Genomic DNA, 20935 nt, shown 5'->3' with positions numbered 1-20935 from the left:
AATCCCATGGCACTTCTCGTAAAAGAGTAGGGGTGTGACCTTGGTGTCCTGGCCACATTACCCTCTAATGGCCTTTGCCAATCATGGCCTCCTAATCCCCATCCATTGAATTGGCTCGATCACTCTCTCTCCTCTCCACCACATATGAAAGCACTATATAAATGCCTCATTCATTCATTTACATGGCATATAGACAAAACTGAAATCTTTAGAGCCATTACTGTTCTTCATTGCCACTAAGAACAAATCTGAGGGTTAAGGACCATTTTGCAAAATTTCAGTTGCATTAAATCCCTTCATAAGGGACAATAAAACATTTGATCATGCAATACATTTGACATGCTTTATAAACACACAGTTACAGCAGCCAGAGGAAAAGAAAAAAAACACTCAAAAGTCAAGGATCAAGAGACCAACTAAATCAAATACTGATCACCATAATGGTGACTTCAAATGAATATTCGGGTGTTGCACGAAAGAGGTGATGAAGAGATTCAACAGAATAAATTAATCTGTTCAGAAACAAAGTTCTAATAACATAAATATTTTTGAATTTACAGGGCTATTTTTGTCCTTTCTGACTTCATTTGACTGGTCAGTGAAACAGGACCCATCTGGAAAAAAACGAGAAAGGAACAGAACATGTACATCATGAGTAAAGAGCCTGAAGGGAACCAAAGGCTTCCTTATTTAAGAATATGCTTTAGTGCAGTTTCACATCCTGATGCAAGATTCTCTGAAAACCTTAACACATTTTACTTAGGATGACGATACGTCCTCTTTTTCTCTGACATGTCCTCTTTTTGAACCTAAAAAATGCATCCAGCCGGGATTTCTAGATCGCCCAAAATGTCAGTGATTCGGCTTTTGCTTTCTACAGTCGCCATTCGTTTACATGCACAACTTTTGTTTCAGTCGGACTGAATTCATTCCAATTGATGAATCTGAATGTAGTGTTTACACGAACGCTAAACAAGTGATCGGATTGATGTGCGTTTTTGCATTGCTTTAGGTCCCGCCTTCTCGCATGCCACCATTGGTCGGTCAGTCATGTACGTAACACAAACATTGGTCAAACTGCATGTTGTAACAAAAAAAGCAAGCTTCCTTATTTTATGGTTTAAATACTGCTGTTGTGGCCTGAGTGGATGACTTTTCTGATCTTCTCTCATCAATGTTCCTGAGCAACTGAAGAACCTTACCAAAAAAAAAAAAAAAACATATTCCAAGGTAATTTACATTTACATTTTACATTTTATCATTTAGCAGACGCTTTTATCCAAATCGACTTGCAATAGAAGCAATCAAACTAACAGTAGGGCATGCAGTCTCAGTTACAGTACATGTAGCAATGTTTTTTATTTTATTTTGTATAATAGATATAGAAGTATTAATGGGTCAAGTGTTGACGAAAGAGATGCGTCTTCAGCAGTTTCTTGACAATGGCAAACAAATTAGCAGCTCGGGTTGAGTTAGGCATGTCATTCCACCAGCTTGGAACAGTCAAGGTAAAGTCCATAATAGTGATATTGTGCCTTTTTGGGATGGCACCACAAGGCGCCCTTCACTTGCAGAACGCAAGCCTCTGGATGGCAAGAAGGTATTTTAAAAGATTTAAAGGGGTTAAATGTATTATTCTTGTTTTATAAATTCACTGATTAATTCCTTCATTCATTATTTTTAAATGGTTATATCTAGCAGAACACTTCAAGTACACCAGGGTAAAACTTTATTGTGTAACATTTTTAGTGTGTAAATCTGTGCATATTCCTCTTCCCAGTGGGCATTTGATGTCAATTTAACATCAACATGACATCAAACAAAATGTCAAACGATGTCAAAATGACGTCACGAAATAGGTCAAAAATGAAAGTCATATTGACTTCAAAGTGTCAATGTCAATTTGATGTCAAGATTTTGACCTCTGCTGATGTCATTTTGATGTTATTTTGATGTCATGCTTTGTTGGTATTTGATGTCAATTCAACATTTATTTGACGTCAAGTCAAGATGTCATGATGTTACTGTCGTTACAATGTCATGCTTGTTATTAAGCAAATTATTAGCATTTGATGTCAGTTCTACACCCAGCAAACACAGTACGTCAATGTGACGTCAGGAGCACGTTGGGCGTCAGACATCATATTTTAGTTGAAAATGAAAGTCAGGTTGACGTCTAAACCCAACGTTTGTTTGGCGTCAAGCTCCAACGTCAGACAGATGTTGAATTTTGGTTGGAGTAAGCACCGCAAAAATGTGACATGCATGGCAGCAAAAAAAAAAAGCCTAGAGAAAATGAGATCAGGCGATGTTGGTGTTTATTTATGACGAAATCATCATCATGTAGTTGCTTGAATCCCTGATCTTATTCAGTGTCTATTTTGATTATATAGGACTTGTGTTTTTAATGCTGTTTTATAATAGAAGCCATTTAATTTTACAGCATGAGAGCAATGCTGTTTGTCAAATAATATAAAGGATTTTAAAAACAATGTGCATTAAACTTTTTCCTCTACATTATTACTTAGCCATCAAGAATCAGTGTATGACTCTCAACAATGGTGACAATCATGGCTTTTATAGCTACAACAATTGTGCTTTATAAACATACAATTATAGCAGTCAGTGAAAATTTGTATGATTTCATTACACTGGAAATTAAATAAAGTAAATCTGGTTAGTTTTAAGTGAAGCTGGTAATAAGTGTACGGCCATGCATTTCACCTTTTTGTTTGGTTTATTCCAACCAAAATTCAACGACTGCCCAACGTTGGAGCTTGACGTCAAACAAACATTGGATTTAGACATCATCCCAACTTTCATTTTCAACCAAAATCCAACGTCTGACCGACGTTCCGTGGCTGAAAAACACTGACTGATCGATATTATTTATGAGGCATATAAAACTTTCGGTAAGTTGTACTGTATCTTTAAATAAGAGGTAACAGATGATCGGTTTACTTGAACTGAGGCCCTACAGCGATCTGTCACGTCACATTTACAAGTGCCAAAATGGTATGTATTGTCTGAATTTCGTAATAAAATGGACAGAACCTGAGAGGTGAGAATTTTTTTCATATCATAAATAGCCTGCTCTGTTCTAGTCTGTCGGTGTCAGTGTCCTCTTTGCTCCGCGATTTTTCTCTGCGTGAGAAAATTAATGTGTGGCGTGAGAGCGTGTGAAAATGTCAATTGCGTGAGTCTAAAGCTGAATGCGTAGAGTTGGCAGCCCTGCTTTTAGAAGGGGGATAAATCGTCGGCAGCGTTCCTCCTTCCACCATGCTGCTTCTCCATGTGAGGATTGTTTACATTAGACTAGGGATGTCCAATCCTGCTCCTGGAGGGCCACTGTCCTGCAGAGTTTAGCTCCAACCCCAATTAAGCACACCTGAACCAGATAATCAAGGTCTTACTAGGCATTCTAGAAACTTCTAGGTAGGAGTTTGGACACCCCTGGACTAGAGTGTGCACTGGGCCGCATGCACACAGTGCTAATACATGTGGGGATTGTTTACATCAGAGTGCTCACGTTTTGCCCAGCATACACGCAGTGTTTTTTTTTTTTTTTTTTTTTTTTTATACTTATTTTTTATTGCTTTTTTAGAACAGAAAAACACTTCACATTACAAAAAAGAATTAAAAAAAAAAAAAAAAAAAAAAAAAAAAGGTTAACAAATAATACAAAAAATAAATTAGAATAAATGAAGGTTGCCACACATTACATATAAACATTCACGAATAACAAAAGATTGTCATATGTTACATATAACCCTTTACTCATTTCACATGAGTAAACCTTCTAATAATACACAAATATATTCATTTACAAATGCAGACGTTTAAACCACAAAGGAGCTTGTTAACCATTTCCTCCATTGGTTCTCAAAGATTTGTGTTTGTAGCCGAAGTGTATATGTAAGTCTTTCCATTTCTCTAACCTCTGTTACTATTTGAAACCAGTCTTCTCTCGTAGGTGGATCTTCCTTGTACCATTTCCGGGTTATCGCTTTTTTACTTGTTGCCAATAAAATTTTAAATAAATATTGATCATCTTTCCCAACCTCATCTGGGATGTCTCCCAAGTAAAGGACATAAAATGACTTTGATATATGTAGGGTGAAAATACTATTAATAGTAGACCGTACAACCTCCCAAAAACTATGTACTTTTGAACAATGCCAGAATATGTGTGTATGGTGGGCCTTTTCTACACCACATTTCCTCCAGCATGGATAGGAGGTTCTCGTTTGTAATTCCTTAATTCTGGGTGTGATAAAAAAGCGAGTCAAATTTTTCCAACAAAACTCCCGCCACATTCTTGAGCTCGTTGAGGTATGTGGGATAGTACATATTTTATTCCATTGTTCAGGTAACAAGGAAATGCCAACCTCTTTTTCCCATTTTAATCTTAAATATTCTATTGAATGATTCCTCAAATTTCTTATCCCTTTATATAATTTGGACACAATCTTACTTGTACCTTTCTTATATGCCTGTATAACAACCTGCACAATCTGATTAATCTCATCATTATTCTTTATTTCTTTCATATAATATTGACGAACCTGTAGATATCTAAATAGCTCGTGATTTACAAGACCAAACTTGTCTTTTAAAGCTTGAAAGCTCTCTATGTTTCCATTGTTGGTAATTGTGCAGAGTGCAGAAATTCCTAAGTAAATCCACTGTGTAAACCTATGGTCTATTGTCCCTGGTTTGAAATCTGGGTTATATGCCACCCAGTTCAAAATCTGAATTTGTTTCTCCAAGTGGAATTCCTTTAAACCAGATTTTCAAGGTAAATTGAGTTATTGGGTTAATATATTGTATTTGCCTTTGAAAATGAGATTTTTTACCTATTAGAGCTTGGACTGGTACCCCTTGAAACTCGCTTTCTATTTCCTTCCACTTTGTCTCAATCTGTAAATACGCAGTGTTTTTTTAAGCGGTTTATGGAAAATAAGCTAATACGCATTCTAAAAATCTAAATTTGGATCTATTATTTTTCACGGTATTTTGAAGTACCCACAATAACAATATTGTGCATATCCATTATCACGATTTATCGCATTGCCGAATACCGGCACGTCTATTTACAATGAGTAATAAATATACTTTTTCAGACATTTCAGACATTGTTTTGACATAAATTTCACATCAATTTGATGTCTTATTTCCTGACATCAAATCAACATTGATTTAATGTCAATGATATTGACCTGAGAGACTAAAAAAACAGATTGATACCTTTGTTGGGCCTCTTTACAAGTTGATGTCAAATTGACGTCAAGGTGCCCGCTGGGCTTGGAGTGATTGGAGATTTTGTGAAAAACTGTTCTCATTGTCTTTCATCATCCATTCTTCACTAGATCTACTAGATCATCTGAAGGATTTGACTGAATCAAGATGCTGCTGATCATTGAAGCTCTTCTTCTCATTTTAGCTGCTCTAGGACAGGTAAGCTTGTGTTCTAGTATGAATATTACAGACATTAATACTGATGATGTGATCATTATGATTTCTGTTGCTGCAGGATCACAGAGCTGCTGCTGCTGATGATGATGAAGGACAGATATATCCATTGGATATGGCACTGAATTCAGTTGATGATCAATATATGGCCTGTGGGAAAAAAATGGCATATTTGGTGAGGAATAAATATCTAAAGAAGGAAATCAATAACTCAGCTGAATTTAAAAAGGCTTGGCAAGAAGGTGAAAAGAATGCCAGAGCACCAGAAGATAAATTGACAAAGAATCATTCTATTGCCTTGTATGTGTACACTAACCTTAATTCTAGCATATATAGCAATTTTGATATGGCTGCTTATAATGGTAAACAAAACTACAGAAACCAGACATTCAAATGGTATTCACTTCAATTTTTGTTAACAGATGCAATACAGATATTGACTAAAAAACAAAAGAAATGCAAGTCAACATATCGTGGTACAAAAGCTGAATTTTATAAGAATGTCACAGGCACAGAGGTTCGTTTCGGCTCATTTGCTTCATCCTCTCTTGATCGTAAAGTAGCACAAGGTTTTGGAACTAAATCTTGTTTTGAAATCAAAACTTGCAACGGTGTTAATGTGATCAAATATTCTAAGTATCCTGAACAGAAAGAGGTGCTGATTCCTCCAAATGAGACGTTTAAAGTCACTGCTGTCAAGACAAGAAAAGACCAGAAAAATCTCTGGTGTGAGACTGTGTACAAGTTGGAAAGCTCTGGAAAAAGAAGTGACCTGAATTGTTCAGTGGCTTTCGAGAAATCTGTTATATGGAAATGCAGATGCTCAATGGCAAAGGGCGTTTGCGCAATGTATGGAATATCACGGTAAAGCTACTTTGAAACTACAATCTGTATTGTATAAATAAATATATAAAAGTTTATACATAAAGGTGACAATAATGTATCCAAGCATTCAGTTATGAAGGCTTTTTCTAGGGCGGAACAAAACTGACAGAATAACAATTGAGCGAACTCAATCCCACTGAAGGAGAAATTCACATTAGGCAGAAAATTGGTCAGAACGGCACTGCCATTACTTTTTGTATTCCCAGTTATTTGATCCCATGATCTTGGCATTACTAAAGCCTTGCTGTACCGCTTGAACTAAAGTAATACTTCAAAATGTATGCTGAGTGCTTTGAATTTACATCCTTACATTGTTTACTTCACTTCCACACTTATTTACCCACATTTTTTTTATTATTATTCGAAAATAATTTGATTATGTAATTGTGACATAAATGATTTAAAGATCTGTATTGATTTCTTTTTTCTTTTTCTTTTTTTTCTATTACTGTAATCTTACTTTATTTGGGGTTTTTCTTTTGTTAGGTAAATTACATTTAATTCCCTTTTAGTTAAAACCATTTTTGTTTGTTATTTTGGCTTGAACCCCTCCTGAAGATTCACGCTTCCTGTTATTCACTCCTGTGTTAATAAAAAGCTTACGTTTGACACTATCTTGTTTTGTAGTATTTGTATGTGAGCTGGGACAGGAGAAGGGATATATGTATCAATTAAATTGATGCTTTGTTTGTCATCGGCATTCCTAACCCTAGACGGGAATGATCGTGACAGTTGTGTGCTGTATTGTCTTCACAAGTAAGTTAGTTAGATATAAGCGAATGACAATGTTGTGTAGCAGTTTCCATTGCTTTTGCTTTGCTTGAATAACAGATGTTGAATTTGTGCTAGTCAGATGAAGATTATTCAATAAACACAATAAACGCACATTTTTATTATAACTTGGTCTCCTGAATCATGCTCTGTCTGCATCAGTTAGTTGGAAAGAGTTATGCCTGGTTCACACTGTATGATTTTGGCCAATATTTGGGCAACTTTTGTGAATCCTAAACAATTCTTTTTATCCTAGGCAAAACTCTTTTTATAAAATTAATTGACTGTAGTTGTTAAAAAATGAATTAAGCATGAGATTGAACAAACAACACAACAAAGCCAGCAAAAACAATATCAATAAACAAGGCAATAAACACATATCATATCCTTTAGAGTTGGTTTACAGTATTAGAGGCCATTCACCAAAGTTGCATTGACGTATCTGTACGTTTTCTTATTATTCTTCTGCTCTCTTTGCCACTGACAGGCAGAACTTTACGATGACATGTAATGAAGTTTGGCAGTTATAAGGGCAGTTTCTGAAAAAATAATTTGACCAAATTTATCAGTTGCTCAAACCCACTAGCGCCACCAACAGTTCATATTTTATTTCGTTTTTAGCTAACAATCTTTTTGAATAAACGGTCTAACCACATTTAACCATTGTATGGTGTTCGGGTCTGTTGGACCCGTTTTCATTTTTTATCAAAAGAAAAATGATACAATTAATTATTTTTTCAAACTGAGACTCATTGGCCTTGGCTCATTTTCTGTGAGGAATATATATCAGAACACATTTTTAATGAAAACACACTGTACACCCCCCCCCTACACATTTATATTACACACAGGATGTTCGGGTCCACTGGACCCGGGGCTAATAAAAGTGTGGAAATTGTAGGTCCTGTGTACCTTTACTCTGTCCTCCTCCTGTCAGGGCCTGCTGTTAGTGTGTGTATGTGCTTTTATATGGTTTATGAGGACACAAATGTGTATAATGACATGGGTATTACAACGTAAACATGGTTTATGATGACATCTGTGTCCTCATACTAAAACATACTAAATGGTGTTTTTTGAAATTCAAAAAATGCCAAAAGTTTTCTGTGATTGGTAGGTTTAGTGGTAGGGTTAGTGTAGGGGGATATATTATACAGTTTGTACATTAGAAAAACCATTATGCCTATGGAGAGTGACCGTACACCACATATCCAAGTGAGTGTGTGTGTGTATGTGCATGTGTGTGTGTGTGTGTGTGTGTGTGTGTTTTGTGTGTGTCTGTGTGTGTATTGCGGGTGTGTGTGTTGTGGGTGTGTGTATGTGTCTGCATGAGTGTGCGTGCGTGTGAGAGAGAGATTGTGTGTAAGTGTGAAAGAGTGCAAGAGTGAGTTTTGTGCTTCTACTCCTGCCATTCCCACACGAGGTTGCAATTCTTAAATGTGATCTAACAAAGGTAAAGAGAAAATATTGACCATATATGCTATTTATATTGCTTGTAATTGGGATGAAGTAAACATCTGTTGAGTATTTTAACATAACATTTTTGATTGTGTTGAATTAAAAACCCCAAAATGCAGCGGGTCCACCAGACGAACACTGGCTGAGTAAAAAAAATATGAACACCACACAAGGGTTAACCCTCCTGTTACCCTCAAATCTACCAAAATTTCTTACCCAGCAATTTGAGCAATTTAAACCCCCAGAATGTGATTTTTTTTTTTTTCCCCAAAGGTTTAAGTCAGGTACTTTATGTTTCTTTGTTGACTACTTAAATAGCCCTTTAAAAAACACCACCAAACCCCCAACCCCACCCCACCCCCTTATACATCCAGAATACCTATTGCACGACTATGGACACATTAGAAAATCACTGTAAAATCTCACTGATTGACATACAATTCAAAAATTATATAGATATTTGGTGTTTTAATAGCTTTATATTGTTATATTTTACAATTTCTTTGATCAAGGATAGGTTTGGGGTCAATTTGACACTCCCATTGATAGTCTCAGGATACCTCACTGTTGGCACGACACAGGACTCATGGTAGCGTTCACATTTTCTTCTCTGGACAATCGATTTTCCAACAGTCAGAAGGATGCTTCATCAGATACAATAACTTTACACCAGTCTTCTGCTGTCTAATCCTTGTACTTCCTGCAGAATTTCAGTCAATCTTCTTTATTGGAGAGAAGTGGCTTCTTTGCTGCCCTTCTTGACACCAGGTCATTGTCCAAAAGTCTTGGCCTCGCTGTGTGTGCAGATGCACTTACACCGCACCTGCTGCCAATATTCTTTGGAGGAAACCATTGCTAACAGAAGAACACAATGATTGGAAGCACTTCTTCCTTCCTTTTATAGCAATCATGTGCTGATGATATGGTTAGTAAAATGATGTTAGCTGGTCATTTGGTGCCCAGGACAAAAACAGTGAAATTTGGGGTTTTGTGATAAAGCTTTTTGCAAATATGTAAAATGCCTCTGATCACTCTGCACAATAATCTAGAAAAATGTGATTCATTTATCATAAAAACTGAAGCAGCAACTTTTTCAAATTTGGCCACAGTTGTACCCTGTCATTCAAGTGGGAAGTGGGACCATAATAACGTTCCATTTTTTGAAGGTAATTTATCTGCTAGACAACATGAGGGTCAACAGTCTCATGCTCATCTGAGGAGGATGTCTCATAATCAGGGTCCTCCTCAACATTATCGTCTATCTCAGACACATTCTCCTCTGTCATTGTCACTTTCAAAGAACTATGCCAAAACCTTTGCTAAGAGGTCATTTTCAATTGAGAAATAGCATAAAGAGAGAGCTCACAGAGCACGAAGAGAAATGTTTTATAAGGCTTCTTGTTCAAACTTGTCCTAGAGCTTTCAACAGATCAACTCAAATTTGGGGGAGATGTTCTTCAGACAATAACAGTCAAAAAGATCTTTGTGATATTGTCAACCGTTCCCATGTGACACAATGAATGAATGATGGTGTAGACTCCATAAAGCAAGTGAGGACAAATGTTTGATGTCTGACATGTAAAAGTCTATGGTGATTTCATACAAAAAAGGCATACATATGGAATTCACTTCACTTTTTTGTTAACAGAAGTGATACAGATTCAGAAGAAAACACAATTTCACATGGGTTTGCTATCTTGCTCACTACCTATTTTCTGGGCCGTTTTTTTTAACTTAAGAGATTTTTATGTTAATAAATAGCTTGAACAATGTTTGTTGTTGCAGGAGGAATTTATTATTTTGTGTAAACTGAAAAAGTATAATCTAAACATGTTGCTAAAAAAGACCATTGTGTTGACATTCCTGAAATACTAAACTTGTCCAAACATTGTCCCAACTTTCCAAATAGAGTAATATGGACAAACAATTTTACACTAACTATACCAGTATACACTGCAGTGAGATTGCGTGGTACTAATATATTTGCCTAATATTAAAGTAATATATTTACACTTGGTTCACAGAGGGAAAGAATTATGACATACATACATACATACATACATACATGTTTTTTTACAGTGTACTACTGTAATGCATCATTTCAATGCAATCTCACACACACACAGACACACACCCAGAAGACATGGACATGGACGATTTGCAATATACAAAAGCCACATTCCTCTTCTCTTAGTTTGAAGAGTAGTTGTCATCTGGCTGAGAGCGACAGACTTTTCTGATCATCTCTCGCTGTTGCTCCTGAAAAATAACGAAACGGGATCTGACAACAAGAAACAAGTTTTCTCAGGTAAGTTTGTGGTTAATGGTCAATATAACACTTCCATCAGTGAACATCACAGGTTTAAGTAATTATTCAAATAGTTTTACCATTTGAATAAATGTGAATTTTTAAACTATTTATGTTGGTGAACAGTTTTGATGTGTAAATCTATGCACATATTCTTATTGCAATGATAGATTTGGTATTTGTGAGCCGCTGTTGTGTTTCTGGTTGTCTTTCATCATCTGTTCTTCACTAGATCTACTAGAACAGTGGTTCCCAAACCTGTCCTGGAGGACCACCAACACTGCACGTTTTCTTTTTCTCCCTAGTCAAACACACCTGATGCAACTCATCAGCTCATTATCACATGGGTTAATGAGCTGATGAGTTGAATCAGGTGTGTTTGACTAGGGAGAAAAAGAAAACGTGCAGTGTTGGTGGTCCTCCAGGACAGGTTTGGGAACCACTGTACTAGAACATCAGAGGGATTTGACTGAATCAAGATGTTGCTGATCATTGAAGCTCTTCTTCTCATTTTAGCTGCTCTAGGACAGGTAAGCTTGTGTTCTACACTCAAAAAAAATTTTTTGTCTAAAAATAAGATTTATGTATTTGAATTGCATAACAAATTTCCATGCATTTGGATTACATAGTTTTAACATAAACCAATCAATAATCTGAATGTGATTCATATTTTTAAGTCATATCTAAATGAAACAGATAAGATTTATGTAATTGTATTAATAAACTGAATGTGATTTATATTTGTCAGTCGTATGTAAATGAAACAGGTAAGATTTATGTAATAGTACACAGAAAAACACCCATGTTAAATTAACACTGCTCAGTGTTCATATGTGTGCACACTACAGAGTTAAAGCGGTGTTGAAGTTAATGAGATAATTAACTGATGATTGAGCATTAATTATGAACACCTGCTGTTAACAAGCAGAATCACTGAAGGAAAGAGAAACACAAGAACTACAACTGACTTCAGCCACAGCCTTAGATGAAATCAACTGAAGAGAAAAGAAGACATTAAATCTGTGAAGATCTCAGCAGAGGAGGATTAAACAACTCCACAAACAGCATTACCAGCTTCACTTATTACTAACCAGACTGACTTTATTTCATTTCCGTTTGAATGAAATCAATAGTTGTATTTTAAAGTCACCATGATGGTGGTTAGCGTTTGCTTTAGTTGGGCTCTTGACCATTGACTCTTTAATATAACATTTTCTCTGGCTGCTATAATTATGTGTTTATAAAACACATTTGTTGCAGCGAAAAAGCCAAGAGAAAAAGAGATCAGGTGATGTTGGCTGTTTATTGATGAAGGTGTAATCATCATATTGTGGCCTGAATCACTTATCTTTTTCAGTGTCTAATGCTTTGATTATTGGGGTTATGTGATTTTGTTTTATTTATTATAGTAGCTGTGTGACCTGACAGCATTAGATCCAACAGTTAATCAAATAATATAAAGAATTTTAAAAACATTTAGTGCATTAAACTTTCTTACTTAGACATCAAGAATCAGTGTATGACTCTCAACAATGGTGACAATCAATGAAATGCTTCGTGCTGCAGTGCATGCTGGGTACCACCAATCAAAACTCACCCATATCTCCCAGCATGCATTGCGGCATTAATAAATTATGCATCAGGATTTTTTGTATCTTTTGTCACCATTGTTGAGATTCATATGCTGTTTCTTGATGTCTGTGTGAGTCTAAGTAATGCCATAGATGAAAGGTTTTTGTGCACTAACTATAAAAATAAAAAAAAGTATATTGTTTGATAAACAACACTGTTAGATTTCATGCTGTAAAATCAAATGGCTTCTGTTATGAATAAAACAATATTAAAAAGCATTAGACACTGAACAAGATCAGCGAATGAGGCAATTACATGATGATGACTTTGTCATCATCATCAATAAACAGCCAACATCACCTGATCCCTTTTTCTCTTGGCTTTTTTGCTGTAACAAATGTGTTTTATAAACACATAATTATAGCAGCCAGAGAAAATGTTATATTAAAGAGTCAATGGTCAAGAGCCCAACTAAAGCAAACGCTAACCACCATCATGGTGACTTTAAAATACAACTATTGATTTCATTAAAACGGAAATGAAATAAAGTCAGTCTGGTTAGTAATAAGTGAAGCTGGTAATGCTGTTTGTGGAGTTGTTTAATCCTCCTCTGCTGAGATCTTCACAGATTTAATGTCTTCTTTTCTCTTCAGTTGATTTCATCTTAGACTGTGGATGAAGTCAGTTGTAGTTCTTGTGTTTCTCTTTCCTTCAGTGATTCTGCTTGTTAACAGCAGGTGTTCATAATTAATGCTCAATCATCAGTTAATTATCTCATTAACTTCAACACCGCTTTAACTCTGTAGTGTGCACACATATGAACACTGAGCAGTGTTAATTTAACATGGGCGTTTTTCTGTGTACTATTACATAAATCTTACCTGTTTCATTTACATATGACTGACAAATATAAATCACATTCAGTTTAATAATACAATTACATAAATCTTATCTGTTTCATTTATGTATGACTTAAAAATATGAATCACATTCAGGAGTATTGATTGGTTTATGTTAAAACTATGTAAACCAAATGCATGGGAATTTGTTATGCAATTCAAATACATAAATCTTATGTTTAGACACAATTTTTTTTTTGAGTGTAGTATGAATATTACAGACATGAATACTGATGATGTGATCATTATGATTTCTGTTGCTGCAGGATCACAGAGCTGCTGCTGTTGAAGGACAGATATTTCCATTGGATTTCGCACTGAATTCAGTTGATGATCAATATGATGGTTGTACTGTGAAAATGGCAGACCTGGTGAACACAACATATCTAGAGAAGGAAAAATCGACCTCAGCTGAATTTAATAAGACTTGGCAAGAAGGTGAAGAGAAAGCCAGGAAAGCAGAGGATAACTTGCAACAGATTCACTCTGTCGCCATTCATGTGTACACTAACAAAGACTCTAAAGTATATAGTAATTTCACTAGTGCCACTCGTACTGACAAACAGAAATATAAAGAGGGGACATTCAAGTGGTATTCACTTCACTTTCTGTTAACAGAAGCGATACAGATTCTGAAGAAAACTCACAATAGATGCTATGTAACTTATCGTAGTACAAATGTTGAATTTGATGTTCATAGCAAAGAGGTTCGTTTGAGCTCATTTTCATCCTCCTCTCTTGATCGTAAAGTAATACAGGGTTTTGGAAATAAATCTTGTTTTGAAATCTACACTTGTGAAGGCGCTGATGTGATCAAATACTCAAAGTATCCCGATGAGAAAGAGGTGCTGATTCCTCCATATGAGAAGTTTAAAGTCACTGCTGTCAAGAACAGAACAGATCAGCCAGATCTCTGGTGTGAGACTGTGTTTGTGTTGAATAGCACTGGAACAAGAAGTGACCTGAACTGTGTATTGTTTAACAGTGGAAACCATGCTTATTTCTTTAATGTTTTACTAATTTTGCAATCATTATTCCTACTAATCAGTTAAATTGACATGTTTCTCATTGTTACTGAACTTTGAAGTGCATGTCATGCTTAAAAAGGGACAGTTTGATAAGATTTAGTAGTGATGGGAGAATTTTTATTTTCCCCTGAACTTATAAATAATTGTTTTTCTCAATGTGTTGCTTCACTTCAAAGTATATATATTTTTTTAATATTACACTGATTTGGTCTTGTTTCATGAACACTGCAAATTTTGCATGAGATGTTAGAAAATGCCTACACTGTAAAACCTTGCTGTAAAAAAACCCCAGCAAAATTCTGACAGTAACATACCATTTTCCATTAAAACAGTAATGCACCATATAAAACAATGCATTCTGGGTATTTTTTTGATTTTCGAGAAAGTAGTCTACAGGAATATGTAAGAACTGATTTTCCTGCTAAGACAAAACTCACCCTGCAATAAACCAATTGCTTTGTTGCAGGGTGAGTTTTGTCTTAGCAGGAAAATCAGTTAATAAAACGCACCCTGGACAGAAGATCGCAAAGAAAGAGCACAGGACATTGTCCTGTCCAAACTTTCCTTATCTCTGCATCCCCCTCTCCCTCCTCCCTTCCTCTCCCCCTGGGTCAAGTCACCAAAAGTTCACTAAGAATGTCTATGTATCACATATGATGTATCTTGTGAATCTATTGTTTTGGTATCATTTTAAATGTCTCAGTGCGATTGGTAAAATGGTCTTAATTTCATTGCAGTCATTGGTATTATGAGAAACAGGGGCGTCATGCAAGCCAAAATTCTGGGGGGGCACAATCTGAGACGTTGCAATTGTTTTCTGATGGGTGATATGGATCATGTTAGGAGGGGTCAGGGGGTTTCTCCCCCTGAAATTTTTTAAATTCTGGCTGCTAAACATACCATTTCAATGCAGTTTGGGAGGGACAGAAATACCTTAACGGAGCTAGCAGCAACCCTCCTCTATCTGAGGACTAAGTTAAAGTATCTATTTTGTAAGTTTATGTAAAAGACAGGTTGATGAAAGAACTGTAAGCTCAAATTCAAAAGCTTTTGAAGTCTACTTGATTAAAGCATGTTTACACACACACACTTACTGTACACTTAGGCCTACTACACATGATTTTAAAAACAGTACCATTGCAGTTTTTATGTTATGATTTTAAATTGGTATGTGACCTAAGAACGATCTTACATTAAAGTTACATAAAGGTGCTGAGGTCTGACTTTGTGGTGCTCTGAAATTAAGTTATTTTAATATTAATATGTGATGAAGGACTTTGAAAGAAGTTTGACAGATTTCAGTGCTGAACACAATTGAACCAGCTGGAGACTTTGACACAAGACAAAACAGAACAGATGTTTCAAAACCGATCAGATAACGTTACTATGGCTTTGTATGGCAGTAACGTTAGCCAACTAGTTTACGGTTAGACTAGGCTAGCTATCGATAACGATACACTGACACAACTTAAGTTAATGCTCTGAATTCACAGCTAATATCAAATCCATAAGTTTTTGATCAAGTAAAAATTTCCAGGTCAACCACAAATAATCCCACTACCTTTTAATATCATCCGATAACTAATTCAATGCCGATTTGTTGCTTGCCCACTTACCACTTCAAGACCATCTGTAAAACATTTCCAGCTCAACGTGCGAGACGAGTGAGTTGCTTGAACATACACAGCAAAGATTCTAGAGCGCTATGCGCGTAGCGCTCTAGATTTGATACACAGACACCATATTAGGAAAAAGGGGCGGGCTGATGCTGACCGATTTATTACACATCCAGAAGAATACATTTGAGTCGTTATAGGCTCTGGTATATTATGGAGCATAATAGGAATAAAGTTGTGACAAAAAAAATTATCAGGGAGGAAAAATCTGAGGGGGCACGTGCCCCCTCACTTTGAATGGGCATGACGCCACTGATGAGAAAGATTGAGAATTTAGGAGAATCCTCTTCTCCTCTTTGGGTGATATCTCTTCAAGATATCTCCACTCTCCCCCGAAAGATGTTACCCCCTGGGGTACATAAATTGAACCGAAACAAATCTAAAAAATATTGGTACAACCCTTTTGTTCTGGTCTGGGTATTTAAGGGTAGGTGACAGAGCAGACTCTGGTAATCTGTAACCAGGAAAACCCCCATGCAGTGCTGTGTCAGTGTTTTCTCAAGTCTTACACTTGAAACACATTCACACACCACTGCATGTCTCTGTCAGGAATGCATTGCTTACTTTTAGAGTCATCTTTGAGTAATTGATGTCACGTATTTATTATTTCTGAATTGGCTTTTAATCAGTTGTGTAATTGGCATGATACATTTTTACCTGACAAATAAATGTTACATCTTGATTTATTCTTAAGTATTCTGAGATTATTCTTCCTAGTAGATTAATGTGCAGTCTGGTGTTTCCGCAAATCTCTGTCCAGGATAGATCAAACTGAAGGCACTAATGAATGGAGCATGCATGGGGCACATAATTAAGGAGACCTTCCGATTTCTGACTATCACTGACTTAGCACGTTGCAAGCTCGCAACTATTAAAAAAAAAAATACACCTTTGTTATGAGTCAGCAGTGAGCGGCTGCTTAGGGTAAAATAGTTGCACTGCACCCTCTGACTATTTCAGAACTGGCTAGTTTGTGATCGTGAGCGAACATTCGTGACATGACGTGTCAAAGCGACACCGGGTCCCTAATGAATGGATATTTGAAATCATGGTATACTCAGAGTAATCAAAGATCTAAATTACTTCATAATCAATATTTATGATTATTTTCTAATAAGAAACACAATCTAAATTTGATTATCATTTGAAATTGGAGTCAGATTAAGCGTAAAGCTAAAGTAATATTGAAACTAAATTCCAATAAATTCCAATAAATTCCAATAATTATTATTATTTGATATTCTTATTTCTTTTATTATTTTAATTTCTTCTATGTAAAGCACTTTGAATTGCCATTGTGTATGAAATGTGCTATATAAATAAACTTGCCTTGCCTTGCCTTGCCTAAATTAAGTGAACTTCACTGGAGCGCTGAAAAGACATACACGCATTATCTTCACCCATACAGTTGGACTTCCGTCGTTGGGCCAATGGGTGGTCTTTACAAATACAGTATACTGTGCTCAAAGTCGACACTCAGAGACTGTGTCCCAAATCACACCCTATACCCTCATTCACTATTCCTTACATTAGTTCACTAATATAGTCCACTTGAGAGAGTGAATGTAAGAAGAGAGTGAATTCAGACACTGATGAACACCTGCTGATAACAAGCAGAATCACGCAGGTTACGCACATTCACACTTGCGCCACCGGCCTCGCTCCGTTCCCACAGCTCTCGGCCCCGCCCTGTTTGCCAAAACATGTTACAACATTATCCCTTAACATTCTTATAAAGTTTTTAACAGAAAGTTTCGCCGAGGGTACTCGACATGGACAACATCACGAACAGCATTACCAGCTTCACTTTCTGATATACGTCTACAAGAGGTTAAGATGTTGATGTTTTACTAACATGTTTGATTTGAAGTCACCATTATGGCAATCAGTGTGTACTTTAGTTGGACTCTTGACTTTTTGACATCAGTTTTTCTCTGACTTCTGTAACTGTGTTTAAAAGACACATTCATAATGTTGAAAAAGCCAAGCAAAAATATAATTAGGAAGCAGTCTGACCTCATCCAGTGTCTGAACTTTGATCTTATGGGTGATGTGTTATTGATTTATTTTTTAATTATTATTATTTGATTTGTGACTCTGCAGCATAAGGTTCTGCAGTGTTTTATTCAGATAGTATCAAGCATTTTGAAAACACATTGTACACTAAACACTTTGAACATTATGTTACATTATATGCTTCTATTAAACTCACTTATGCCTGGCTCACACTACAGGAGTTTTAGGCCGATTTATGCCCGATTTCCCCCTCCCGAGAATCGGAGAAAAAATCTTGTCGAGGACCTTGATCGGTTCCGATGTTCGGAGTAGATTATCTGGTAATGTGAGGCGTTCACAGATCGAATCTTGCACCTCCCGATCTGCTCTCACACAAATCGGGCTCGCCCCGATCATATCAAACATGTTTGATATTTAAGATTTTAAATCGGGATGAGCAAATCTGTGATTACATCAGTGCTGTCAAAATAGCCAGGAAACAAGTAGGGCTGTCGTGCTGAAGGAATTTCCCTTGAGATAATTTTGAGTGACTCAACTCGATATGCGTTTTTATCTCCATTTATTTATTGCTAAATAAATAAGTGTTACGCTGTGGTCAGCAGGCACAAAGACGAGTATGTTCAGTAATTAAACCGAAACTAAAAAGCGCGTTAAAACGAAGTGGATTAAAATGAAGACACAACACGTCAAAATAAGGGTCGGGGGTCCACATAATATAATAAACACAATAAACCTGACAATGAGCTTGTTAGACCATTGTTATATAACAGTTAATTCCTTGAATCTCACTTTACGAGAGGCTTTCTGCTGATATTTCACCAGTAGCCTATTGACATTGAAAGTCTCTGCGCATTAGACGGTCACTCATTAAACTGTTCATTCAACGGAAATGTAAAAATGCGGATGCATTCACAGATAGATGCTAGATGTAATGAAACAAGCTGTTAATTATTTTAATATTTAATTTAAACTTTGAAATTTAAATGAATTTAAACGAAAAGAAATAGGCTACTCTCTGATTTATGTAATCCATGTGCATTTCTCTCGATAGGCGCGTTCACTACGGAGATGGCGATCGTCAACTTCATCTTTGCAGCCGACAGAAAACACTAGTTTATTAATAAAATCAATGCACGCGTCACCGGATTTACAAATGCACATCTAGCTTGTTGCACGCACACATATGTCGAAATAACGAGATATTATGTTGAAATAACATTATAATAATAATAAATCTTTAATCAATATTTGATTGAATGCTGAATGTTGTGCTTGGTCAATTTAATAAAATTAATACTTTAATTGTGACAATTGAAATAATTAAATATTAAGTGGCCAATTTTTGTAATAGTAGCCTATTTATATAGGCTATATATCTAGCACCCCCCTCAGCACCTGCGTTAAAAAAATATCTGGCACCGCCCCTGGTTATAACGGCCCACGTATTAAAAAAATGGTCGGGTTTAAATAGGGCTCGGGCTCATAATTACAGTGTTGTGTTGTGTTGTGTTGTGTTGTGTTGTGTTGTGTTGGGCCGGGCCGGGCCGGGCTCGGACACAACGTGCATGGGCTCGGGTAGGGTCGGGCTTGATTTTTTGGGCCCGATCTAAGCTCTTAACTCAAAGTAGCCTACCGGTAGGTTCAAAGTCTCTGTGCGTGTGTATGTGCGTGCGTGTGTGTGTGTCTCATGGCAATGCATATCCCATATGTTTCCATGCTTTTCCACTTCAGATCTGCTGCGTGAGATCACGTGAGGCGCTTCCTCTGGCACGATAATCTTAATAACATTTTGTAGTGTGTGGTGCACCGCGATTTTCAAACCTTGTAGTGTGAGCATGTTTAAGATTTGAGGGAAGAAAATCTGCAAAGATTCTCCTTAAGTGTGTGCTGCAACCAGATTTCAAAATCGGTTAGGATTTTAAAACTCCTGTAGTGTGAGCCAGGCATTAGACATCAAGAATCAGTGTATGAAACACAGATATATGGTAAAAATAAAATAACCATAAATTCAAAGCTTATACACAGAATGAGATCAGAGAATCAGACATGTCCATAATTATTATGGCATCATCACAACAGCTCAAAACACTTGATAAACTTCCTCTTGACTTTTTCTTGCCATAATAAATATGTTTTATAACCTTACAGAGCAGCCAGAGATAAAACAATGGTCAAGGGTCAAGAGACCAACTAAAGCAAATACTGATCTCCATCATGGTGACTACAAACTTTATTATATTCAATAAAACATCAACAACTATATATCTGTTAATTATCAACAACTTTTGTACATGTATGAAATAAATAATGTTAAACTGGTTTGTAAACTGGTTTCACACTCAGTGTGGCTGGAAGTCAGTTGTAGTTGTGTTTCTTTTTTTCTGTTCTTGTTTCTCTGTCCTTCAGTGATTCTGCTTATCATTGTTCATCAGTGTCTGAATTCAGGTTCAACTTCTTTTCATTCAAGTGGACTATATTAGTGAACTAATGTAAGGAATAGTGAATGAGGGTATAGGTTGTGATTTGGAACACAGTCTCTGAGTGTCGATTTGGAGCGCTGTTAATTCACAGTATATTCCTGTAGGCTTTTCGAAAACAACAAATATAACCCAGAATGCATTGTTTTCTACAGGATATTACTGTTTTAATGATACTGTCAGAATTTGGCCTTTTTTTTACAGCAAGGGTTAACACTTTACTGAATAATTTACTGTCACCCTTAATAAGACTGAACTGATGCACAATGTGTTTGTGTTTCCTGCAGAAATCTGGAGTTAAAGATTAACAATTCCATGGTTACAATCTGCTCAACACAATATCTCTCTTGTTTTCTGCTGGTACTGGCACGAC

The 20935-nt window shown here is 36.3% G+C and overlaps 2 protein-coding genes across 2 annotated transcripts; both read left to right on the top strand.

Moving 5' to 3' along the window:
* Positions 1–1153: 1153 nt before the first annotated feature.
* LOC307157773 (NAD(P)(+)--arginine ADP-ribosyltransferase 2-like) lies at positions 1154–7248 on the top strand. Its single transcript, XM_079869696.1, has 3 exons — positions 1154–1230; positions 5370–5457; positions 5534–7248. Exons 2-3 carry the CDS (start codon positions 5407–5409, stop codon positions 6338–6340), a joined length of 858 nt encoding a protein of 285 aa, XP_079725822.1. The 5' UTR covers positions 1154–1230; positions 5370–5406; the 3' UTR covers positions 6341–7248.
* Positions 7249–11358: 4110 nt separating this feature from the next.
* LOC307171475 (ecto-ADP-ribosyltransferase 4-like) lies at positions 11359–20863 on the top strand (the record flags this gene model as incomplete). Its single annotated transcript, XM_079893101.1, has 3 exons — positions 11359–11424; positions 13632–14349; positions 20850–20863. The coding sequence occupies exons 1-3, from the start codon at positions 11374–11376 to the stop codon at positions 20861–20863; spliced, it is 783 nt and encodes a 260-aa protein (XP_079749227.1). The 5' UTR covers positions 11359–11373.
* Between the last annotated feature and the right edge of the window lie 72 nt (positions 20864–20935).

This window comes from Squalius cephalus (genome assembly GCF_949319135.1).
Source record: "Squalius cephalus genome assembly, chromosome: 1".
Classification (NCBI taxonomy): Eukaryota; Metazoa; Chordata; class Actinopteri; order Cypriniformes; family Leuciscidae; genus Squalius; species Squalius cephalus.
This window is presented reverse-complemented; position numbering and strand designations above follow the sequence as displayed.